At 42.6% G+C, this 26,407-nt stretch overlaps 2 protein-coding genes across 3 annotated transcripts in view; both read left to right on the forward strand.

Annotated features, from left to right (window-relative positions):
- Nucleotides 1-12,956, forward strand: part of sh2d3ca (SH2 domain containing 3Ca) — a 48,040-nt gene extending 35,084 nt beyond the window's left edge. For both annotated transcript variants that reach the window (XM_053411041.1, XM_053411042.1), the window contains 11 exons: nucleotides 2,290-2,418; nucleotides 4,630-4,779; nucleotides 5,500-5,777; nucleotides 6,726-6,853; nucleotides 6,934-7,303; nucleotides 8,505-8,634; nucleotides 8,762-8,877; nucleotides 9,176-9,347; nucleotides 9,446-9,557; nucleotides 9,641-9,847; nucleotides 10,491-12,956. In XM_053411041.1, coding sequence (XP_053267016.1) covers nucleotides 2,290-2,418; nucleotides 4,630-4,779; nucleotides 5,500-5,777; nucleotides 6,726-6,853; nucleotides 6,934-7,303; nucleotides 8,505-8,634; nucleotides 8,762-8,877; nucleotides 9,176-9,347; nucleotides 9,446-9,557; nucleotides 9,641-9,847; nucleotides 10,491-10,666 — 1,968 coding nt within the window. In that variant the 3' untranslated portion in view covers nucleotides 10,667-12,956. The remainder of the gene's footprint in view (nucleotides 1-2,289; nucleotides 2,419-4,629; nucleotides 4,780-5,499; nucleotides 5,778-6,725; nucleotides 6,854-6,933; nucleotides 7,304-8,504; nucleotides 8,635-8,761; nucleotides 8,878-9,175; nucleotides 9,348-9,445; nucleotides 9,558-9,640; nucleotides 9,848-10,490) is intronic.
- A 3,799-nt stretch (nucleotides 12,957-16,755) lies between these two features.
- urm1 (ubiquitin related modifier 1) lies at nucleotides 16,756-25,424 on the forward strand. The gene is made up of 5 exons (XM_053411043.1): nucleotides 16,756-16,818; nucleotides 17,487-17,557; nucleotides 21,701-21,782; nucleotides 23,561-23,609; nucleotides 24,213-25,424. The coding sequence occupies exons 1-5, from the start codon at nucleotides 16,784-16,786 to the stop codon at nucleotides 24,279-24,281; spliced, it is 306 nt and encodes a 101-aa protein (XP_053267018.1). The 5' UTR covers nucleotides 16,756-16,783; the 3' UTR covers nucleotides 24,282-25,424.
- The last annotated feature ends 983 nt before the right edge of the window (nucleotides 25,425-26,407 follow it).

The raw sequence follows: 26,407 nt of genomic DNA on the forward strand, positions 1-26,407 counted from the left end.
TAGCGTAGTAATAGTTTCTGCTTCTGTATTTGAAAGAAGACGCAAACCAGCAGTGCTACAAACACAATGACATGTTACCATGGCGACCAAGGATTCAGCATGGTGGGGGCTATAAGTGTGGTGCACACCCAGTCATTGGAATAATACTCGTAATATCACATCTGTCAATGTCTCCCATCGTCCTTATTCCCATGTGTGTCTTTTGTCATCTGAATTTTTCTGGACAGTTTTCTATTCTCATCCTTTCTGAGCTCCACCGCCTCCACTCTTGAAAAAGCCCGTAGAAGAAAAAGTCCACTATCATGCTTACATAGATATGTTAGAATATAATAATGTCAATCTTTTCCGTGTCCTTGTCAAATTATTTTTGATGGTCTGTCCATTTTCCAGCCTCTCTCTCCGCGTGTCCCCCTGATGTCAGTCCATTCCTTGAACCATATCATAAATAGAGCCCCGCTGACATTTCAATTTGCCCCATAAGCCTTCACACGTACACAAACACACACACCCTCACACACTCACACTCACAAATATATATATACACACCAGTTCATTGTTGAGCCTCAGTTCGCTGGCACAGCCTCCTCTGGGTTTCCACAGAGACAAGGAAAAGCAATAACTGCACACTTGACCTCTCTGCTCTTTTATTGGCCTCTTCTCTCCTTCACACACACACTCTCACACACACACTCACACCTCAAATCTAATCTGGGAGAGTGAGCCTCCACTGCGATATTCCTCCCATCTTCCCCCCCGAGGACTCGACGAGAGAGGCAGAGGAGAGAAGGGCAGAGGAGCAGGGAGAGGAGGAAGTTAATAATTTCATTTCGCAGTGACCCGGAGACGATAAGATCGATTGTTTGGCCCTTGTTGTCTCGCAGCGCGCGCACATGCTAAATCTGTGGGGCGGGGGGGACACTGCACACATAAACAAATCCTCTCAGTTTCCCATCCTCATTCACACACTCTCTTTACACATCTCTCCCTTTCTCCGACAATATGCTGAAAGTGTATGGTCGTGGAGGATGAGGAAGAGGAGGATGAGCCGTGGGCAACGGGGAAAAGAGTGTGACTGAGAGAAAAACACAGAGAGAGAGAGAGAGAGATGAAGGACAATATTAGGAGGAATGACAGGCTGGCCTTAGCGACGAGGCTGTTTACTGTTTATTTTGGTCTCCAGTCTCATTTCTCCTCATATCGGAGGAGTGGAGATGATTTCCTTTCTCTGTTTATTCCTGTGTGGATTCTCCGTGTTGTGCAATATTTGTGTTTGTGTACTTGTGTGTGTTTGTCCTCTGCCTCTCATCTAACATCATCCATCTGAAATCGGTCTTTCCAAAATCAACCGTTGTTGTGGCGTCGCCACGCAACATCGAATTCCCACCGTGGGATTTCCCTAAGAACATAATACTCGGGTAGATCTGATCTGAGAACACACAGTATCACCGGGACTAAAGCGTATAGAGCACTTAATGATAAGAAAAATAAGACGCTTTTGTTTATCTTTCTAACCCTCCATTGTGTGGACTCAACCAAACTATGTGTCAATATTTGCTGAGGCCCCAGACTCGTGTTGTTATCATCCTCTCGCACACACACACACAGTCACACACAGACACAGACACACACACACAGACACACAACACTGTGGAGTATTTGTTGGTAAATAACTATGAAAATGCTCAGTGGAATGTAGCTTCATGTTTTACAAGCCAGATTTTCCCCGAGGACCGTTTGAAATGGGAAGCTTTGAAATAAGAAATCGGATCCATTTGTTTGTGTGTTTGTTTCGTGCATGAGTGTGTGTGTGTGTGTGTGTGTGTGTGTGTGTGTTACTCATGATGATTTGTGCGTCTTTGTAATCAGGTCAGGGTCGATTGGATTGGTTATTGTGTGTGTGTGTGTGCGCGTGTATATGTTTGGGTGGAAGGCAGCACACAGTGTTGCTTCCCTGTAGAATTGCTGTCTGTAACACAGGTGTAAGCTTATGTGAGTGTCTGTATATTTGTACAAATGATGCCAACCACACACCCATACATACACATAGATAATTATTCTGCTACTGTACTTCTTTTTGTACAGTAAATACGTATTTGTATATTCAGTTTAAGTTGTCAGGTCCCACTTGGAATTGAGCTCCTAATGTCTGCAGGGTTTATCTGAATAAATCAAAGTTAAATATAAACTCTGCATCTAAACCTTTGGTCCATGTGGCTGTGAACACACTGTGCCTGTGTCGACTCTCCCCCACTGATGTTGTGTCTCCTTCTGCTTGTTTGCCTCATGCAGTTCTCCAAGGAGAAGTACCTGCTGGAGTCACCTCCGGAGAAACTTCGCAAGGAGCTGGAGGATGAGCTGAAACTGAGCCCTGCTGACATCAGGAGCCATGGCTGGTACCATGGGCACATACCCAGAGAGGTACACACAAACACACACACATCCACACACACACACACACCGAACACACACACACACTGTAAAGACCACTGTAAAATCAATATAGAGTATATATACAGTGGAGTACATTATGTTAGTCTGGGAGTTCTTAAAGGATGTTTGGAAACAGATGGAAACACAAACCCTTCCTGAGGCAACAATACACCCTAAAGGTAACACACTGCTTGTGTACAGTGCTTCACAGCCAATACACACACACACATACACACACACACACACACACACATGCAGGCAAGTATGTAAAAGGCAAATCTCAACCATCCACCCAACACACAGAGACAAACTATTCATACTCACTTTCACACCTACAGTCAAGTGAACATGCAAGCCTCACACATAAAGGCCCAGTCCGAACCACAATTAGAACCAATAACCTTCTTGCTGTGATGCGACACGCTGCAACACCGTGACACCTTAAGTCTCAGACAAACACTGGAACTGTTATTTGATCCACATATGAGATCAATAGTTTCTGAGTTATAGTTTAACCATAGTTTTAAATACTTCATATCTTATGATCTCCGCGTCACAAAGGGGAAACAAAGACATCCTCTTAGGAACAAGGAAACCATGATCAACAACTACGTTTAAAGATTCAAATACATATTGGCTTCATTGGTAAAGCTCTGCACTGTGTTTTGATGAAATACAATCAACTATAATGTGTCAAATCCCACTCTGATAAAAGAGCACACTGAACTTCCCATGTCTGAGTGGCTGTCACAGTGAAATACAAATGTAAGAAGTCTGAATCAATTGAGATAAAAGTACAATAAACGTCTCAGTGTGGGTGGATGTGCTTGTCAACCAACAGTATTAGCTCAGCGCTTACTCGGCCAAACTCTCTGGCTTTCCGAAGCGCAGTTTAAATGCTTTACACACAGAATGACACTGATTAATGAATCCCATCATCTGTCACAGCTCAGTAGAAATTGCTTTAGCGTTCAGAAGGAGGGGAAACGCTGCCAAACAGACAGCTGCACGTGTTGCTGATGTGCGCAATCGAGTTTCACAGCTGGTGACTAAGACGCAGATACACAGGGACACACAACAACAGACCCCATGCGCCCACACACACACACACACACGCTGCATGCACATGTGGAGGGTGCTCGGAAATAGACGCAGCTTCTGTCTCTTGATCGGCCTCTGCACTCTGCCTCTCCCTCACACACACACACACACACACACACACACACAGATTCAAATCAGCCATCTGTGAGTCTTCCCTCGTTTAATTTACATAAAATATTCATGGATTCATGGATTTGCCCCAGTGTAAAGTTGGGGAGACCCTGAATAAACAATGCTCAACGACTAGATCTCCTGTACGGGTGCATGTTGTCGTCCCTAAGTCTCGTCCTTCCTTCCTTCTTGTTTTCTTAATCCTTATTTTGTTGCTCTTCCCTTTAAAAGTCAAGACGTCCTCCCACATGTATATAAGTCACGAGCATTTAAATCAGTGTGTCTTTCCTTTTTTACTCATTTTATTAAATGCAATTTCTTCCAAACTGTCATGAAAGTAAATTATATATTGTCAAATTCAGCTGGAAAAAACTCATAGAATATTAAAGAGCATCCTGTGCTTGGGTTGAGTTTTTAATCTGTGTATATACTGCCCCCTGCTGGTCAATGGTGCTCTTATATATTTAATATCTCATGTTTGAGTTGAGTGACTCTCGCCTTCATCACAATCAATATGTGTGATCTGTTCTCACAGGCGCCAGCAGAGACACATCTGCACTGTATCAGAATCATATTCAGCCTGAAGCTGCTCTCTTCAACACAAATCGATGGGAGATTGCATTTGGTTTGTCTTGACGTTAAAATTGTAATAATAATTATTGTTACAGTAAGTGCTGAACTCAAAGTTATGCCGGCCGGTCGTCCCTGGTGTTTTTATCCATCAATACCAATTCAGACTGTTGTGTGTGTGTGTGTGTGTGTGTGAGAGATAGTTGTGTTTGTTCAACAACACAAAGGCCTCGTCATAAATAATCATCATTCTCTAAATTCAATTATTCAACAATCAGTGTGTCGGTAACAAAATGTTCCCACACACACAGACACACTCCGGCTCATTGAGCCAAGTCTCTCTTTGGGAATGTAGCGTTGTTGTTTTGTTTTGTGTCCTTTTACTAATTTAAAAACACTTCTCTTGTCTCCGTGCAGGTGTCAGAGACTCTGGTTGTGCGTAACGGAGACTTCCTGGTGCGGGACTCTCTGACCAGTGTGGGGGACTATGTTCTGACCTGTCGATGGAGCAATGAGGTGATGCACTTCAAGATCAGCAAAGTCCTGGTCAAATCCAATGAGACCAAGGTATGTTCACTAACATATAACTCCTATCTCTGCTTAATGATCTTCTGATACACTCATTTGTTATCTAGTGTAACAAATGTGTTATTCTCATTCAGTAGTTCTGACTTACATCTTGTAGTACTTCGCATTTACTTTATATTCTTTAGCCACAAAGGAAATCAGAGAATAAATTCATGCTCTGTCTGTTCTGTTGAGTTTGTTTTATGCAAATCATCATTGAAGATTTTTCTTCGGCAATGGTGGTGAAGACAAAAATTCCCATGATCCCGCACTGCTTCACCATACTGGGTCTTTTGTTATTGTTTTGATAGAGAGACCCCTAGTGGTACATATTGTATGTTTTAAAATTTGAATGGCTCTGTTCTATTTAGAGCAATTTATACTATAAATAAACATGCACATCTGTGATCGACCTGCCTCCTCTTCAGATCAGCACCGATCTTGACTCAAGTGCAGATTTGAAATTATATTCAACACGATTCAAGATGACAAAAGCCTGTTTCCTCTTGTTGCCCAGTGTCCTTCTTGTCTTTTAGCCGCCCAATCTTTATTCCTACCAGCTTGTTTATTTCTGTTTCACTTCATTCATTATTCATCAGCTCCCAGGCTGCTCCTCTGGAGTGATATTGCAGTCGTTGTGGTTCAAACTAAATCCGGCACCTCCACTATCTTACATGTGTTCACGGTGCTGGCTAATCACAGTAGTGTCTTCATCCTCAGGTGCAGTACATGTTGGAGACGGACAGCTTTGACTCGGTCCAGGAGCTGGTGCGTTTCTACATAGGCCAGCGCCAACCGGTCTCCCAGGCCAGCGGCGTCCACATCTACTGCCCCGTGAGCAGGACTCTGCCCCTGCGCTACCTGGAGGCCACCTTCTCACTGTCCCACAGCAAGCAGGGCTCGGCCTACTCGCCGTCCAGCCAGAGGGGAGCGTACATCAAGAGGCGCAGCGTCACCATGAACGATGGGCTGACCACGGAGAAGATGATGCCCCACAGGTGAGCCCGGGAGGAAGAGGAGTGGAGTGTCTGGGTTTTCTTAGAGGTGGAAAAAAAAACAGCTGAACAGACTATAATTTAACTTTTCTCGCAGTCTTCATATTTGCCCTTGTATCATCTTTTACTTTATGTTACACACATGATCAGTGATGACTCAGACAGTCCCAGCCCGGTTGAGACACCGGTGGCACCACCAGATCCAGAGCCGGAGCCTGTGCCCATCTGCAGGTGGTGTGTTTGTGTGACACCAGTGTTGTGTTTGAGCACTGAAACGGTGCACTCACCTCCCACTTTCCTGTGGCCCCCCCCCCTCACCTCTCACACACTGTCAGCACCTCCCCGTAGTGACGAGCGTCGAGTAGTGACGCTGTAAAAATGACCACCTCTGCACTTAAGTTTCAAATAGATCGAGGCTGTTTGGAACTTGAATTTGCAAAGAAGGAGCAGAAAAACATGTCGTGCACTGTGGAAAGAAATTGTAGCCTCATCAGGATTATTGAATGGAGTTTGCAAGCTTTTAAAGTATGAGACACTGTAGGAACAAAAGATGTCTGGGAAATTTTTCTAACATCTACCACTGATAATGTGATAAAGGTGATGATTATACATCTTAAACATGAGTTAAGAATTTGTTATCTTTTCCCAATAATCCACACTGTTCTGTGTTTTCTGCTCCTGTTTGTAAGACTTGAACATGTTCTTTTAAATTAATAAATAAAACATGTTTGTGTAATGAAGTAGAAAAACGAGGTAGCCCCAACTAAAACATCTCCCTCTGCTCTCACCCTCAAATATTTAGTATTAACATTCTCAACCCCCCACCCCCCTGTCCTCTGAAACTGAGGAATGTGACGCCCTGAGTTGCGCTGTGTCTTCAGGTTCCCTTCAGCACCTTGACAGCTTTTAAACCCAAAGATTTTTAACATCCCGACTTTGCTTTGTTTGCAGCCCGTCGACAATCCACCACCACAAAGACGCAATGCGGAACTGTGCGATGAGCATGGACCAGATTCAGGAGTACCGCTGCCCCCTGTCACCCGTCGGGGAGACCCCACTCTCTCCTGCGTACAGTGCTAGTAAGTGCCTGCAAACTCTGATGTGTTTATAGAGTATAAATAGACCCCTCCTCATACTTCCTATTTCTGTCTTTCTTCAGTCACCAGGCAGAGAGCCCTCTCAGGCGGGCGCGTCCTGGCCGTCATCCCCCCCTCCCCAGTGATGCGTCACTGCAGCGACCCTCAGCTCAGCCCCATGGCCGGTACCAACCCTCCGGAGCATCCCGCTCACACCTCACACTCGGCGCACTCCTCACCCGCCCACCATCCCAGCTACCGATCCCACTCCTCTGAGACGGCGGGGAGCTACTGTGACCTCAGACCTTGCCCTGGACCCCCCAAGCCCCCGGCTAAGGGCTACGTGGAGCGGTTGCGGGTCGAGGAAGGGAGGGAGGTGGCAGCGAAGGAGGAAGGAGATGGGATGTTCTGCACCCCACAGGTGGAGAGGACATCCTCATTCAGGCCGTCCAGGTACGAGACACAGAGACACACAAATGTGCACATCACGTTTTTAAAGGGTCAGCTTCTATTTTTAACTTGATTTGGAGCAAAGTATGAAAAAGACTTGCAACAAATAGCAGCTTTGGGTGTTTAGTGAGTCAGTTAGAAGAATTCAAGTGTGTCGCAGACCCAAGGAAACTTTAGAATTCTGGCAAGAGGAGCCGGGATCAAACCATCACAGAATTCCTTAAGAAAAACTCTTCAAGATAAAGAAAATCACAAACAAACATCTGACTAAATGCATGAGGTAGATGAAACTAAGATGTCATTAATTAATTTATGAGCGATGCAACAGAACATCTTCCTAATGAAGGTGACTAGTTCTCCTGACTGTTGCTCAGCTTTCTCCACACTGAGCCACATTTCATCCGGATGTAAAGTTGACTTGCTCAAAGGTCAAAACATCTGCTGACCTTTTGACATGAAGGGTAATTTTGACCAGGCTCTGCGGCTCAGCTGCGGTGTGACTGAGCAGAGACTTGAGTAAACGGCTGATAGTCCTTTGGGAAATAGCTTGTGGCCTCACTTTGCTCTGCGGTCATAGACACGGCAGGTACTGGAGTTTATTTGGCTCAAGGTGCCATGGGAGGACACAGCGTGTGAGGACAGTGAAAGGAAGAAGGGTTTGTGCTGGAAGGAGAGATGTGGCAGGAAGCAGCTGAGAGTCTCCTGTGAAATCTCAGTGCAGAGGGATTAATGCTGGATATGTGTTCACACGACAGAGGGAAACTGGCTGTTAAAGCTGTGAAGGCCGAGTCTGGGATCCGGTAGATAAAGAAAAAGCACCATAATCAGGATTGTGTAACTAATATTAGGACTAGCATTGAGATTCAGTTTTCAGTTGCTTCCGACCTTATTTCACTTGCTCCGTTTTCATCTGTTATTTCTTATATTATATATTTTTGTTGGCTTGGTGGGGACTGTGAGTAATGTGAGTGGGCCTCTGTTGCCCTGACCCATTTCTGGCTACAAGTCTGCTGCACATTATGTCTGATGTAATTCAGGATTAGAAAAGTCAAAGATTTATATAAAAAGATGTTACTACATTTTTGTTTTTCTTAACTACAGGGTATCTAGAATTTCTGCTGTGGCAAATATATCTTGGCGGTGCCCTTGTTGTCCTTTTTGTCCTCCCCTGGTTTTCTAATGCTGTGTCAATGCTCCGGTGCAGGTACGAGTCGTGCCTCATGCCCGCGGAGAACAAGCCTCTGGAGATGTCGGTGCTGAAGAGAGTCAAAGAGCTGCTGGCGGAGGTAGACGCCAGGACGGCGGCCAAACACATCACCATGGTGGACTGCACGGTACATACACACACACACACACACACATACACAAACTCACACCATGCGAGCACACATCTTTACACGTACACATGCATACAAAAGGCTAACATATATAAATTCTTATGACATTTTAACCCTCGGGCAGGTGGCCAGAATATTGGGCGTGACCTCAGAGACGCAAAGGATGATGGGAGTGTCGTCAGGGCTGGAGTTACTGACGCTTCCACACGGACACCAGCTGAGACTTGACCTACTGGAGAGGTACAAACACAAGTTTCCTGCTGTCTTCCTCTCTGCATCAAACAGCGACGTCTTCATTAATTCAGATATTGATTATCTCTGCTCTTCACTTCCTCTGCTGTCCTCTTATCTCTTGTCTTCATTCCTCTGTTCTTATCTTCGCCCTCCAAATAGCTTGTCTCCTCTCATCTTCTGTTCTGCCTCTTCTTCCCCCACTGCTTTTATGCATTATAACAATCATTCTAACACTTAAACAGCCAACTTGATCAAAATCTAAGTGCAAACTAAGTTGTATTTTCATGTGTTCCTCTTTCTCCAGGTTCTACACCATGTCCATCATGATGGCAGTGGACCTGCTCGGCTGTACTGGAAGCACGGAGGAGAGAGCGGCCCTGCTCCATAAAACCATCCAATTAGCAGCCGAGCTGAAAAGCAACATGGGGAACATGTTTGGCTTCGCTGCTGTGATGAGAGCCCTGGAGCTGCCACAGGTAATTGACCTGCAGATGAAAATAAATCCAAGAGGTTTCCATCACTTCTTTCTCAAGATAGATTCTAACATTTGCTGCTGTGTCGCTCATTACGTCAGATTTCCCGCCTGGAGCAGACGTGGGTGACCTTACGGCAGAGACATACAGAGGGCGCTATTCTGTATGAGAAGAAACTCAAACCTTTCATGAAGAATATGAACGACGGCAAAGGTGAGACTCTCATTTACATGTAGTAATAATAAGTGTGTAAATGGTCATGTGTTTTACAACTCGCCTCTCTCTGTTGCTCACAGAGTCCGGTGCTCTGTCCAACACGTCCTTCCCACACATCATTCCCGTCCTGTCCCTGCTGGAGCGCGGCCTGGCTCTCGGGGAGGCGCTGGAGCCGTGGGAGAGTGCCGAGGTTGGAGTGGACGTGGTCATGTACCACCTGGAGGCAGCTCGCACCATCGCACATCACGGGGGAATCTACAGGAACAACACTGAGGGCAAACTGCAGGGTAAGAGAGCAGAGAGGTCCTCATCACATCCTCTTTGATTTATTTTTATTAGATTAGATTGATAATGAATTCAAAGTCAAACTTACATAGTGTTGCTTTAATGGTTTAAAGCAGCTTAGCGTGAGTTGGCCCTGATCCGGGCCTGCTATTGGTTTAGATGTGGTCTAAGTCCCGCCTTCCTGGACTGGGCAGGAAGTAAAAACTTCAACAATCACTGTGTTATATCTGATGCTGTTAATGTGTTAATAATAACTGCATTCGTGGCTTCGCCAATTTGGCTTCATGATCGTGTGTGTGTGTGTGTCTGTGTCGGTGTGTGTGTGTCTATGTGTTTGTGTGGTTGCGATGTTGACTGTATTGATCCCTATTGGTTCTCAGTTTAAGGTCATTACTGCTTTATTGACAGTCCTTCAGAAACTATCAAGTCACATCTGTGTTTTCTGTTACTGTCGATATCGATCAGCGTGACCTCCGTCTGCACCTTCAGAAGCTTCCTTCATACAGATGTTAGAACTGTTTCAGCTGCAGAAGTTAATGGATCTTCAGCTGTAATTAGTTCTGTTCATGAAATCAACAATATAAAGTAACCACCATCTCTTCTCCACTCTTCTCCTCTTCTCCTCCTCCTCCTGCTCCTCTCCAGGCCTCCAGGAGCAATCAGAAATACACGAGATCTTCCAGACGGAGTTCCAGATGCGCCTCCTGTGGGGCAGCCGCGGCTCCGAGGGCAGCCAATCAGAGCGCTACGAGAAGTTCGACAAGGTTCTCACTGCCCTGTCACACAAGCTGGAGCCTGCCGTACGCCACAGCGAGCTATAACACTCACCTCAGTGCCCTTCATCGGAAAAAAAATGAACCCCCCCATCTGCACTCCCTACTCATAGTCCCACGGCCTTGTTTTGCATTGCAGAGGATGATGTGGAAGAGTCCAGTATGAATGCTGGGAGGGGTCAGAGTGAACGAAGAGGCAGCTACGTGTGCGCTGAGCACTAGGAACACAGGAAAGAGGGTTATGCACTTGTAATGTGTTGCACTGACTGTGGACTCCAAACACTCCCTGTGGATTTTCCTCACTTCAAAAAATGTAAAAGGCAACAAAGAGGAGACGAGAGGAGAAGAATACAGGGGAGAGACGGGTGACTTGCTCCTGTGCTTGGTACAAACCGTCACATGTACGGTGTCCCCCGAGGGACAAGCAGGACTCCAATAAAACACAGACACTCTCTTGTTTCAAACTGCTGCTGTCGCACACTGTAGCCGAAAAGACAGCAGTAACTTAACATGGCTCATACATCAGATGGATGCTTTGTCTGTGTGAATGAGTGTGTGTGTGTGTGTCTGTGTGTGTGTGTCAGTCTGTGCACATGTATGATTGTTTACACTGTGTTCCTGTGTGTCATTAATCTTCAACATGTTTTTTTGTCTTATTTATTTGATACTATCAAACCATATCTGCATATTTTAGACTTTGCTTCACCAAACTCACGAGAATCTGTTGGTGCTCGTTCTGAGGGAGCCGTGTTCATGAAACCCCATTAACTATGTATCAAGCAGTCCCATTAAACCCCATTAAAAATGTATCAGGCCTGCTTTAATAAATGCAGCAGAAATGAAACATTTGCAATAGTAACGCTGCAACTTTAGCGGGTTTTAGCGAGTCGCTAAAAAACATTAAGGACAAAGCAAACCTCATGTTGTAGCATTTTGACAAATACATTTGATCGTCTTGGCACAAAGTGAAACTGAATACAAGCATTTTCAAGAGTTAAAGGAAGGTTTCATTAGAATAGAAACCTGTCTGACACTAGCGTCATTCATGTGGAGCTGCAATTTGTCTAAATCATAAAAATGGTTAAATGTTGCATAAAGTAAAATGTTGCTTTAAACCACAGCCTGTATACACAGATAGACAACGCAGCTCCACTTCCTCCCACCATGCAGACATGAAGCCAACATTTCCCTGATGTGAACGCTGCCATCTTGTGCAACTAATTAAAAACAAACTTACATCGGTTGGATAAAAAACAACTAAAATGTGAAACAAAAATGTGTACTTTGATTTTTTTAGTTTGGTCCATGTCCCATCCGCCAACATGGAGGAGTTGGGATTTATGACCTATACTCCTGACAAACACCAGGTGGCGATCAAGACATTTTGGCTTCACTTTTGGGGAGCAGCCATGTCGTCCATCTTTATATAAAGTCTATGCTTTAAACTGTTCATTTAATATAAAGATGTGTTAAAATTTAGAATTATACAGATGATTGGTGAAGATATTTCCTGTCTCTGGATAATTTTTTATGATCTGACATCTTTAGTCTCATTTCTGTTAATATTCCAAACTAAGGAAATTGATTCCACATCCCTGCTACAGAGAGCCAGTGTCTGTTTTAAATTTGTGTTTCTGCAATAGAGCTTAAAAGATCCGAATTCTGTGGTCACATTTGGTTTGAATTTCCGTTGACTATTCCCTGTTAAATCAACGCTGTCCTTACAGCACGTGGCCCTGAGGTGGCTGGAGCCAACTGGCAGGCCTATGCAACTATTTATTTTCATCATGCATTTAACTTTTCTTATTCAAACTGATAATCTACATATGAATGAAACTCACATCAGGTATCAATAACTAATTCCCCAAAAATATGCATATATATAACTCTGCCCTAGAGTTCATGGATGGGTGAATGTGCCACTCTGGTCGGAAACATATTTGAGGTGAGCTCACGTGTCAGTTCCCACTGTTGTCCAGCAGGGGGTATTGTTTATTCAGCATAAAACACTGAATCACTATCTGTAACACAATTTAACATGAACACACACACACACAAGTGAAAGCATAAATTGTGTGTTTTGAGACCAAGGTGAATCCTGCTGGTTTAAGTTTGATATGTGCAAACTGGTGATGAAGATGAAGATGATGATGTGATGTGTTTAATTGTCGTCGTTCTGAATGCTGTACAGGAATGCTCGGTACTTGGATCCTCCTGTTGTGTCTGACGGGGCCTTGAAAAGCAAAAAAGACGAGAAACGATTTAGGACTGATCTCATGTTTTTTTTACGTACTGTACATAATGACTCGTTTTTTTTCAAATAAAAGAATTGCTTGTCGCGATGGGTTTGAGTCTTTGTTAAAGGTTTGACTTTGTGAAATGAAACATCTGATTACTTTATATCAGCTACATCTCTCCATTGAATTCATGTGTATAGATTAATTGTTTAGTCTATGGAACTATAAGATAATAGCAAAACAATCCCTTATTGCATTAAGATGGTGTCCAACAGTTGCTTCAGATCTGATCCTTGTTTGGAGGGAGCAATTGTCTTGTGATTCGCACTGACTGCCAGTAGAGGGCAGCATTTCCCTGTCACACCAAAGCTGACCCTGAGTTTCGAGTCCTTTTATCAAACCATCTGCAGTTATTAGCAGTTTGGTTCCTGGCCTAGTTCATGTGCCTGCAGAGCAGCACTTCCTCTCTTCCTTCCGATTTCTTCCACCTATAGCAACATCCTTACATTTTCTGGATCGTGCCGCTTCCTGGACCGTTTTTGTTTTATACATTTGTTATGCATAAAAATGTGTAAGTGGGTCGTGGTACACAGAAAATGCAAAGTGTCGTTGAGCATGCATGTTCGTATCACACATCATGGATGAACCCACTGTGACAGTGGGAGGGAGAAAAAGACAGATGGACAGTGTGTGTGTGTGTGTGTGTGTGTTTATGTATCATCCGTATCAATGTGTTGTTCTGTCGACATGTGTGTGCATGTATATGTGTAACGATACAGATGCAGCCGGATGCATCTTGCTGTTTAGCTCTTTATAGAGGGAGGCAGCAGTTTGGCCTGGCAGCTGTATTTATTGGGCCGAGGGGATGTATTACATTTGGTGAAATGGAAGTGGAAGAATTATTGCATTTACAATATTAAGAAAAATATGTTGTACAACAGAAAAAAGGGGGAAACAGAGATTCAAGAGAATAGAGCAGGATCCCCTGTTCAACTACAATGGAAAATGATCACTCGCTCTGCTCTTTGTCTCCCTCTCCCATACAGTTCCATAGGCGTAACATGTTATGGATGTAATCTCTAAGGGGATTCTCTCTGCTTGGTATCATGGTACATGTTAATTTCAGCTCTTTATGTTCCTTATTGAAACGGACCCAAGATCTCCCTGGAACTGCCTGCCTGCCTGCCAGCCGACCGTCATCAATTCACCCCTAATCTCTCCCCCCAGCCCTTTTATAGCTAATCCATTGTGTTGGTCATTGTCATCTGATCATGTGTGACCCGGGCTGCTCTATAGCTGGTGCCTGGCAGCGTAGCGTTGACTTTTGACATCCATCTACAGGCACAATATCGGCGGTGGCGTGAAAACTTGATGCGTGGAGGTTCGGGGCTGTGCTCGTGCGTGATTGTGGGATTTCCTCACGTCAAACTTTGAGTGAGAGAGGCTGAGGTGAACATGGCTGAATTTTGGGGTTGGAAGTATGTTAGCTCCAGCCCCGTAGTTTCTCTGAGCACAGAGAAAGCCATCAAAATAATTTGAAAGAACAGTGTTTGTCACATGAGGGGTAGCCAAATATGCCATATAATAAATATAAATGATTCTACTAATTTAATTTAGAACTGTTTTACCTGGTTACAGTTAATACAGTTACCTGTTTTAACTGTTTTTGGATGAGAATCGTGATTTGACTAAATCCAAACCTGAGTAATTGTAAATGAATATTGGCTGATCATTTACAAAGGGCCTTGCGCATTATAATTTCAAATATACAAAGTTCTAACATTATTTGAACGTTGTTCACAGCTGTTTTAAATCAGCTTCAACTGAATATTTATTCTCAAAATACTAAAATATCCGAAAAGGCATCATTTATACCTGTAAAATAAATGTAAATCATACTAAATAAATAAATCGCAGCTATTTGTGTTCAAGTATCAAATACAGGTTAAAGATATTTTGGGTTTATTTCATATGGAGATGCAGAAAGCTCAACAAATCCATCAGTTCACAACAGAAGCATGGCACACCATCCACAACAGCAGTATGTGACGCTCAAGGCAGCTTAGTAAATGTGATGTGACACCATGTGACTGTGTGATCAGTCCTGGATAACTCGCTACACAACCATGAAACTTACAGGCATTAACAAAATCCCTGCTACACCTCATCTTGCTCCTCTTTACCTCCTCTTTCCCTCCCTCTGCGCTCACCCCATCACTGTTTTCACTTGTGAGGAGGACACACCTCACTCCAGCTGTGTTGAGAGACAACAACCGGCCGCCGTGTATCATCATCACGTCTTCATCATCTTTCAGAACTTTCTCTATTGCTGAACTCCGCCGTCACCCTGGTTTTCCCGCCTGCTTCCTCACCCCCGCAAGGCCCCTGGTCGATCTGTCTATCTGCCCCTGCACTGACTCCTCATTAACACATGAATGAAGACAGGGTAGGGCCTGTAAGGCTTGGACGCCAACAGAAGGCGACAGATTTGCAATTCAAACCTCTGACTGACCTCCTACCACCCCCACCTCGTCCTCCCAGCCATGTATACGGGGACTGGAACTGTCACCAGTATGATTGAGGACGCATGCGAGGAGGGAGAGAGGGATGGAGAGGGACAGATGTGCATTCACACACTCATGTCATGCCTCTGCACATGTTCATATCGACAGCATCGATGCAAATACATGCATATGCACATTCAGAGAAATGTGTAAGCGAGAGTGCCGTACCTGTGTGTGCTAATGATTCTCCAATATAATGATTTCTTTCAAAAAAGTCAAGTTCAAGTGGATATCAGTCCATAAATGAAGGGTGTGACCATGTGGCAGACTTAATGCAGGGATGCTCGAGGAGAAATAAATGCATCAGTTTATTCTATCCTGGCTTACAAAGGTCTCAAATACATTTATAGAGTATGCTATTGAACGAGAACATGAAAAAGAAACATCCATATTAATTTCAAGAAAACAATATGACAATTTAAAGACTTTTGAAATTTTCAAAAATGCCCGTTGCTATTAGTAATTCCGCCTCCTGGACTGACATGTGCAGATGGAGCTCAGTCTGAACATGTTCAAGTTCAAATAAATGTTTTGAAAACATAAACACAGCAAAAAGTGTGTTTATTATATGACATTTAAATGTATGAAGAAAAACTAAATATTTGGGTGGATTTGTTCAAAAGCTCTTTAGCTCAATTTCCAGTAATACATTAAACAAATAAAATCAGATCAAAGCGAATGACCAGTGTTTATGTTTAGTTAGTTTATACCTTTATATTTATCTACTGGTTCGTTTATGTATACAAACTATGTATACAATTTTAAAGCTTTTGGCAAAATTTCACATGATGAAGGTGCTGTGTAAAATTATTTGAATGTGTTTGTTTCTATAATATATGATATAATATATAATAACGATATCATATTTGGTATACTATGTAGTGAACATTCGTTTTGTTTTCTTTTATTCCTCTTTTTATGAATTTCATAGTGAATTATGATGAATATATTGCTTGTGATCAGGATCTTAATAAAGTAAGTTTGCATTTGACTATGAGGAGGAAATGAAATTAGTGATCTTATAAATAGTGTTATATTTATCTTGTTTTATTTATTTACTTACATTAATTGAGGTAATATGAAGTCTCCTTTTCATTTATTTTCAACATAAATACAAAGAATAACGTTAACAGCATGTGTAGAGCATAGCAGGTCAAATGTATAACTCTATACGTTAATATGCATGGAGAGAAACGAGAAATAACAAAAAAATTTAAATGAAAGTATGAATAAAAGGATATTGAAGCAGGTGCAGGGAACAATGTATAGTAAAGACGTTTCGAGGAAGTAGGTCTCCTTTAAAACGCGTCTGATTGCGTCACTTCCGGCTTCCCTTGTCAGTACTTCCTGGTTGTGCCGACAACATGGCGGCGCCCATAGCGATTCACCTGGAGTTTGGGTAAGTGGATTTAAAACGCTCTGTTAAAGGTTGTTGTGGCAGGTGAAGCATCTCTTAAGTGGCTGAGATGAAGTTAGACATCACACGAAACTTACAGGGATTTAAGTTTGTGAGTTTTATGTAAAAAAGACGTGAAATCTGTGGAGAAAACAGCACGTGAGGAGTTTGTTTATGAAGTAACCGCCTGGGGGAGAGAGGGAGAGACTGTCTGTCTGTCTGTCTGTCTGTCTGTCTTTCTGTGAGTAAGTGTGTGTGTCTGTCTCTGAGAGAGAGAGAGAGAGAGAGAGAGAGAGAGAGAGAGAGAGAGAGAGAGAGAGAGAGAGAGAGAGAGAGAGAGTGTATTTCACGAGAATTTTTAGACTTGAACTCTAGTTTTAATCTGGAGAATCCTACAAACACAACATAGATCCTCACGTATTAGTGACCAAATGTATATATAAAGAAGAAGTACGTGTAGTATTTTTAATATATGTTATAGTAGTAATGTTATATGTTTGTAATAGCAATAGTAAATCCGCTGGATTTCATGGTCTGTGATCTTGAACGAGTAATATGGAAAATAAAGTCTGTTATAACCCAGAGAGTCTAATCCAGAAAAAACATATTCATGTGTCTCTAAAGGCCACAGAAACATACTAATTCACCTATTGGACTCTTTCTTATTCCAGAGGAGGAGCAGAGCTGCTGTTTAATGGCGTGAAGGAACATCATGTGACTCTTCCAAGCCAATCAGAGCCTTGTGAGTATCAACTGGAACCTATCGGTCAACCATATCCTTGTAATCTCAAACACAATTAATATTTAACCAGTATTTTGAATATATCATGTAGCTGCATCAGGTCAGAAAACTCAATGATGAGAATTATTCCTGATGGTTTGAAGGATTTTATTTGGAAATGTCTCTTTTCTGCAAATAAAATGTCTTATTACTACAAATCACAGACTGGGGTTATGCTAAGTTCAAGGTCATTATTTAAAATAATAATCATGACAATCATCTGTCCATGAATACAAAGTACAGATATGTTTGTAAAATGAATGATGAACAAAATTAAAAGTACATACGTGTATGAGGTTCACAGCGATGGACTTCATATCTATTCTGAAGCCTTTTAAGTTGACTTGTGTAATTCAACTTAAAAATTGAATTGACCCCATTTTGCCTCATTTTTTACTTAGGCCAGTGAATCATAACAATCTAGTGTTTCTCCATAAAGAAATGATGACCATATCTACATATTAATCTCATGGCCATTACCCTCCCATCACCTTTAGCCTTTTCCTCTCTTACGCTTCCTCCATCAGTCGCTCTCTTCTCTAGCATCTCTTCAGCTATGTGTTTTGCCTCCTTACTCATCTCTTTTGCCTCTTTCACTGGTAAATGTCACCGACCAGTTATACTGATGTATGTGAGTGTATCTGAAGTAAAGGGACGTGCATTTAGCCTCTGTGAGTATTGGGGCGACTCATTTTTTATTGTCTCTGAGATCATTTTGGCTGACTCGGCGGGCGTGTACCCATTTCTCAATTCATAAAATAGTTTTCCACCTCAGGATCCACAGTGATTAGATTTTATTTTGTGGAGGGGATTCGGGTTCCCTCCAACACGGGTCACTAACTCGACATGAAGGGGACAAAACCCTATCTACACTTTTATTCCCCCAAACTGAGCACAGGACCCGGGTCATTAAGAAAATGAGGAGAGGAAAATTGTAGTGTAGTGTAGTGTAGTGTGTGTTACAATGAGAGAGAGAGAGAACAAATGAGAAATATGTGTCTTTGGTATTTGACAAAACAAAGGGTGTTCATCCACGGCGCTGATGTTACCACGACAACCAAAAGACAAAAGTTGACCAGAACAGGGAATGTCAGCCTTGTGACCTTGCTGCACGCGTGCGTGTGTGTGTGCGCGTGTGCGTGTGTGTGTGTGTGTGTGTGTCCTGTGATTTTCCCACAAAGTTCATAATGTTATTAGAGGAGCACGGACATTCAGACTTAACGAATCATGATACGTCTGGGCTGGTTGTATGATCCTCCAAATGCCCCTCTTAACTAATTTGGGTGTGTGTCTGTGTGTGTGTGAGAGTACAGCGGGGGTGCAGCAAAGGCAGATATAATTGGTTCTGAATCCTTCGTATTTCTCTTTGACCCCAGCCAGTGATTGATGACCCTCGACTGAGAGACACCACCCCCACTCTTTCTCGTTCTCTCTTCCCTTCTTTATGTAACTCTCTCGTCGCTCATACATTGAACGAAACCCCCGTGGTTTAAGGATCACACAGTTTGTACCTCTTGTATCAGCAGGAAGATGGATAGCCCCCCCCAACACTCAATGTCACCCCCTCAAATGATTGTCATAATTGCACGAAGACAAAAAAGCAAAAAGGGGAAGAAAGAGAGGGGGAAACTGCGTGCACAATGGAAAAGCGGGCCCGGTTTTGAATCGTCGGCAAAATGGCGCCTTTTCTCCCCCCTCCCTTCCTCCGTGTGTCCTTTTCCACCCACGCAACACAGCTATCCCAAGATGCATTAGGAGCCTGTGACGCACTTTCCCTCTCTCATGTCCGTTTGTTCCCTCGTTTTCTTTCACCCTTCTACCTGGACCGCGAGGCGTGATCAAAAAACCCTTCAACTCTCCTCCTGTCTATACTCTCACCTTCACACAGTTCATTTACAACATTAAACCCAGATACCTGTTTTAATAATAATCCATGTATTAGCCTGCAGGCGACTTAAATCCGTAGACGTGTCACCTTTTATAAGGCGGCCAATGAGAAACCGGCACCTGATGAGGGTGTCTGTTATACAAAGATTAAACAATGAAAGGTTGAATTAATACCAACCTGTGTGCTGAGCTAAGGCAACACGTTAAGTTGCTTTTAATGTGTGTGTGTGTGTGTGGGGGGCATAAATGGCAGAGGATGGAGACAGTTGGAGGAGAGGAAAAAGGGTAGGAGGAGTGCAGGTTTTACGAGAGAGAGTGTGTGTGTGTGTGTGTGTTAGTGTGTGTGAGACAGAGAGAGAGCCAATTTTAAAAGGAAATGGACGAGAGGATGAAAGAGGGAATAAGGGGTAATGGTGGAGAAAAATACCAACAGTCCAAGGCAGAGGGAGAGAAAAGAAAGTAGTCACCACAAAGAAGGAGTTATGACTGCTGGAGTGATTCGTTCTGTTTTTAGCCCTGCAGAGGTGCAGGTCAATATTCACTGCCTTGTTGTGTGTGTGTGTGTGCGTGAGTGAGTGAGTGAGTGAGTGAGTGGGTTTTGCGAGGGGAGGTATTTGTCTTTTTTTTTATGTGGAGGCCTGGAACCGTAGAAAACCAGCACTATCATTATACTACACTGAGCTGGCCGACACTGCAATTAACCTGAACACCATGCACACAGGATTGGCACACACAGACACACACACCTTCTACATAACATATCACTCGCACAATCTGCTGCCCTCATAACCACACTGACCAGTGAGGTGCATCTCAAAGTCTTTTTCTTTTCTTTTTCACTTTGTTAACTGAAGGTTTAAAGTATGCCTTTTAACTGGAATCCATTTTTTTGTTTTTCGTAGTTGTTTCTGTCTTCGTGTCTTTAGTATCCATTTATTTCTAGTGGACAATTTAGAGGCCTTAAGATCTCAGTCAATTTAGATTCAGACTAAATGTAAACCTGCATTTTTTATCCAATAGAGTAATAAATTAAACAATAAGCAAAATCTACATTTTACTACATTGAAAGAATAAATGTTTTCCCAGTCAGAACTGACTCTGTGTTATTAACTCGTCCCTTTGGTCGAGCTGAAGTTGTTGGTTCGAGTCCTACCTGCTACAGCTTAGCCGCTCTCCTTCTTACACCTGGCTTGCAATGACTCACCGTCGTCCCATCACGCTCGCATCTGCTGTAGCTCTCTCTCTCTTTCCTCCTGCTCTCCCGGAGTGGATTTGCTCTCTCTCTCTTCTATTTAGTTACTCTCCCCTAGTACATTTCTGTCTCCTCTGTTCTTTCAGTCGTTTGTGTGTGTGTGCTCTGCGCCCAGTCATTACGCGTCATCGTGCTCGACACCAGGAAACGCTTACAAGAAAACAATTTCTTGCTCTTTTACTGCATTTACCTGATTTGTGTGTCCACATCATAACACACCAAAAACACACACACACAAACTCTCACAGACTTTTAAAACTGCTTGAATCTTAACGTTAAAGATGGGATAGCTATAATATATTCATTGTCAGTTGTTTAGTGGGGATTTATCCTACAACCTTCTCGCTTTTGTGGCCGTGAGTCGGTCTGAGTGAGGCTCAACCTATTGTTGAGACGAGGTCAATCTGATTGTTCACCAGGTCACACTCAGAAAATTCAAGCATCCCGGAAATTCAAGTTCAGGCAAAAAATGGAGCATTTAGCGTTTGAATTTATTAACGAAAATGTATAATTTGTTTGTTTATTCCATTAGTGCTGCACTGAAAATCACTGCATGTATGAGCCTACAGAGATGTGTATATATAATAGCATTTATATGTGTATAGTGTCTACAATAATATTTTTCTTGATCATAACATTTAAAAAAAGGTCTCGCTGTAGGTATCAGCTGTTTCTCAATGTATAGACGCCACTCTTGGTCATTGACATCAGTCCACCCTCCCCCCATTTCCAGTGTCCTCCCCCCCAAACATACACATACACTCATAAATATACATGCACACAGACACACACACACACACGTATATCCAGCCTCGTCCCGCCTGGTGCCTCTGTCGCGTCACATCGACCAGGGGGCTGGAACCGTGCACCTTGACCCTTAACCCCTAACCTGTGACCTCTGTTGTCTGTCTGTGTATGGGCTTTGTTTGTCTGTGTGTGTGTCTCTGTGTGTGTGTGTTTTCCAGGGGACTTGAAGCAGCTGCTGGTCTGGATCCAACGGAACCTGCTGAAGGAGCGGCCTGAACTCTTTGTCCAAGGAGAATCAGTGTGAGTGTGTGTGTGTCGTCGGTGTTTGCACTTGACACACACTTGATCTGTGTGCAACAATACAGCCTTACGGAACATGTCATACATCACACTGATGCCGGAGCATAATCCTAACTGTCAAATAATAAAATTGCTCTCTAAGCAGAGCTTTCAGCGGCTCGGATATTTGAAAAATGACACTAAACCCGATCGTGAGTCTTTCCCGAGCATTTCTGTTTCTCTGCTGTTTGAAACTGCTGAAATGCTGAGGAGAAGAAAAAAAAGCTGTGTAGCCTTCAAGTTATAGGTTTCAGTAAGATGATTACCTGTGTGTGTGCATGTGAGCTTGTGTGTTTGTACGCACGTGTGTGTTTGGGTCCAGGGCTCGCAGCAGTCTTATAAGACTGGCTGACTTTTACAGCTGCCTTTGTGCAGGACTATTTATAGCACCACCTAACCAATGAATGGAGAAAAAGCTGGGCTACCTATAAAGCTTATAGATTAGATGTGTGTTTGTGTGCGTTTTCTGTCGGCAGCACACACTTGTTTTAATGCAAACCATCATAATGTTTCTTCATTATCTTTTAAAAAGATCTATGGCTGCTGTGTACGATGAGTTTACCATCTTCACCTTTTATCCCCCTGTTCTTTTGTTCTCTCTCAACACACTCTTGTTTGTGTTATTGTGTTTGTGTGCGTGGCTCGTGCGGAGCGTTTGTTCTCGCAGGTTCCTCTCACGTTGCCCTCGCTCATTGACGTCACAGAGCATGTTGGAGGTGCAGAGGAGCCTGTTTGAATGATACGTGAGGCAACAGTATCTGTTTTAGGTGTAATCTCGCCCTCCACACGAACTCAGCTCTATTTCATGGGGGGGGGGGAAGAGGCACACACTCGCATCTGCTAAAAAGACTGCACCCAGAGGTGCCTGTTGTTACCCTCCCCCATTATCCCCATTATCCTCTTCGAAAGGGTGGTGCTTTTTTTAACCTACATGTGTGTTATTTTTGGGCCCCCATTCATTTTCAGTGACAGTTTGTTTCCCCCATTTGTTTTCTCTTCTGTTTTACCTGAGCCACTTTTTGTATGAAAACATTATATCATCTTAATGTTAGTAGTCAGAATACAACGTTATTCAGGTATTTAATGTATATTTAAATAACATCAAACATGTGCAGTCGCATGAATATACCAGGATTAATCTGTAATACCTTTTGACTACTATTTTTACACTGAAGTTAACTGGTTAACACATTTTGCTCCATATGGTCAACACATTGGGTGTATTTGTTACATATATTTTTCTAGTCTTCACGTATATTTATCAAATTGATATTTTTGATTTGATTGGAAATGTTAGACATGTGGTGTCTGCAAACAAACCGTCCCTGTGCACCCCCCGTAGACAACATTTAAATAAAATGCTGTAAAACTGAGAAGGAATTTTATGATTAATGTAAATTTTTCTCGAAAACATAATGAATTATAAAGAGACAGAGACAAATTGAAACTCCCACACTTAGGGTTAGGGTTAATTAATTAATTGTTTAATTTGGTATGAATCTTGGTTGTAGCTAAAATAAAATCCAAACTTAATTTTTCTGTCAATTGTATTTATTAATATATTTAAGGATTGTTTTTCATTTTAGGTGTTTCTTTATAACGTATACAAAGTAAGTGTATGTGCTAGTGTAAGCTGCTTATATCTGTTACGTCTGTGTGTCTGTGTGAGAGAGTGTGTGTGTGTGTGTGTGTTACCTTTGGGAAATGCGTCTGACTCAAAATGGTGTGTTTTCCCACAGGAGACCTGGGATTCTCGTGCTTATCAATGATGCAGACTGGGAACTAATGGTGAGCGCTGGGAGCCATGTTCAATGTCAGATGCTGTGTGTGTGTGTGTGTGTGTGTGACAAATAATATTTAGCATTTTATGTTTTCATCTGCAGCATGCTGTGTTTGCAGGATGCACTATTCCACTATTACAGTGTTAATTGTTTAGAGATCATGCACTGCAGTATTTAGATTCTCACCCTGCGTTCACAGCTCCCGTAACTATATCAAATTCTTGTGTGGACGTTTAAATCAGGAGGAAGCGTGTGTGTGTGTGTGTGAAGGTTAGCCTGTGTGAGCACTGATGCTGTGATGGTTCACTCTGACTCACTTAATGTTTCATATAATGCAGAAGCAGCTGCAAGACAAGTTTGTCCTTGGGGTCTCATATCTGAACACACATTTACACTCACAGACCGTCTGAATGCTTCCATTTGAATCCATTGATTCAATTACAGGACTCCACACAGGATGTAAATGAAATGAAAAGTTTGTTATTGATTGGACCCCAAAGGGAGCACAGGAGTAATGCACATATTTGTATTGGTAAACACACATACTTCTGCGTTGACTCGTGCAGACGTGTGACTATTGAGCATTTTGTGTGCGTTTTCTGATCCTCAGGGGGAGCTGGATTACCAACTGCAAGACCAGGACAACATCGTGTTTATTTCTACTCTTCACGGCGGATAGAAAATGAGCGAGGAATGCAAACACATCCCTGACTTCTCTGTAACACCCTTTCCCCCCCACATCCCCAATGCTCCTCAGTGTCCCCCTCCACATCCCAACAACACGTAAAACCCACTGGGACGCTGTGAATGTGTCAACCTGCACCGTGACGATGGAGGTGATTGATGTTCCTCTGCAGGAATGAGTGGAAACTCAGAGATGGCTGCTGAGGAAAATGAGGAAGGTGTGAGATGGGAATTCTGCAGACTTTCTCATAAACACTGACTTTTTTTAATCTTTTTTGAGATAAGATTGGTCAGGCTCGTGGGGCAGTCGTGTAAAGCTCGGGTCGTCCTGGTCAGCACACAGATTCAAGTGTAAACACCAACAGTTTGTGTGTGTGTTCACGTCCCTTCAATTTCTCGTCTAGCGTGATAATAGAAGACAAAAGGACCCCAGCTTGAGTTTTAAAATGGTTCTCTGCTTGTGAGAATTTAAAATGAAGGGTAACACTTAAACATCCATAAATTAGCGCTCAATGATGCATTTAAAATAGAAATATATACATTATAATGTAGCTGTATACAGATATAGGCATTCTAAGTGTATTTGTAACATCTTATACATATTTAAATATTATAACAGGGTTTATCGATGTGATTCACCTGTCTATACACTGATGATTGATAATTCAAAGGTGAAGTTATTGTGATATATTACTATTTATAAACACCCTAAAATATCTGCATATAAATGTACTTACATCTACATTATTGTGTCTTAAAAACACTAGTTTCTAATATTAAATGTAGATTATAGTGTGAAGATCTAATGTTTAAGTGTTCCCCAAAATGTTTTTTAATGTTTTTTTGGTCCCATGTTATTTTGAATAAATGTATTATTTTTTACATTTTGTTTCTATTTTTTATCAACACATTTTTTTTCTGATATAGATGAAAACATTTAACCACATTTTTCTGAATTGTGGGATTTAATTTAGTCAAATATTTTTTTCTAACTCCAAACAAAATGTATCTTTGTTAATCTACCATTTTAATTTTCTTGTTTTTTCCTTTACATCACCATCGGGTGGGAATATTTTCAATAATGGCCTGAATGTTGAAACGTGGAATGCATAATAAATTAGACAAATGTTTGAGGCTACTCATATGTTTGTCTGTTTTAAATTTTGTAGATTATTTCTACAGCTTTATTTTAAATAAGATCAGTGCATTTTCTATCTATATTGAAAACGTTATTTTGTTACTAATTCTATAAAGTTTGTATCTCTACATTTTGCTCTCTGAACACAAACCCCAGTGTCAGCTGGAAGCAGCAGCCTGTGACACATACTCGCGCACACACACACACACACACACACAAACACACACATTGAGGCCTGCAGCCAATCTCTCCATCAGGATTTTACATGCAGCTTCGATAATTCCTGGTGATATCTAATACCTGATCGATTAGACCCCGCTCTGTGATCACACTGCACTTTTAGGCTGATTAGACGAGACTTTGGGGAGATGGCACCGTCCTGCAGCCTCAGATGGAATATTCATAAGGAGAGGGAGAGAAGTGGGTGTGAGGAGCACAGGACCGCTGCGGGAGGTCGAGCTCTAGCCTCCAGGCTGTCCTCCCCTGAACGCCCGGGGCGACCTAAAACCTTTTCTCGGTTGTGGAGTCCGATTTGCAACGGGAAACCGAGCGATAATGGCCGGTAGAAAGGAAATGCTAATGAGGCTACATGTGAGGGGGTTAGAGAGGAGGTGGCACTGTGTGTGTGTGTGAGGGAGGGAGAGAGAGAGAGAGAGGGGGGGGGATTTACAGAAGGAGGAGAAGATCAAGAACATGTATTTGCATGTGTGTGTGTGTGAGAGAGAGACTTGAGATGTAGATGGTGATCAAGAACATATCTTTGTGTGTGTGTGTGTGTGCTTGCATAATGCATCTTACAGGCCACTCTTAAAATCTCCCTATTCTAATTATTTGGTGTTTGTGTGTGTGTTTGTGAGTGAGTGAGAGACTTGAGTTGGAGAAGATGATCAAGAACATGTGTATGTGTGTGCATAATGCCTCTTACAGGCCCCCTTGTATCTCACGTTATTCTAATTATTTGGGTAAAATATGCAGAGTATCAA

This window comes from Pleuronectes platessa, chromosome 19 (genome assembly GCF_947347685.1).
Source record: "Pleuronectes platessa chromosome 19, fPlePla1.1, whole genome shotgun sequence".
NCBI lineage: Eukaryota > Metazoa > Chordata > Actinopteri > Pleuronectiformes > Pleuronectidae > Pleuronectes > Pleuronectes platessa.

Coding starts and splice junctions, on each gene's coding strand:
- urm1 (XM_053411043.1), top strand. CDS start 16,784: ATGGCGGCGCCCATAGCGATTCACCTGGAGTTTGG. Junction 16,819..17,486: donor GCGATTCACCTGGAGTTTGG/GTAAGTGGATTT, acceptor TTCTTATTCCAG/AGGAGGAGCAGAGCTGCTGT. Junction 21,783..23,560: donor TTTGTCCAAGGAGAATCAGT/GTGAGTGTGTGT, acceptor GTTTTCCCACAG/GAGACCTGGGATTCTCGTGC.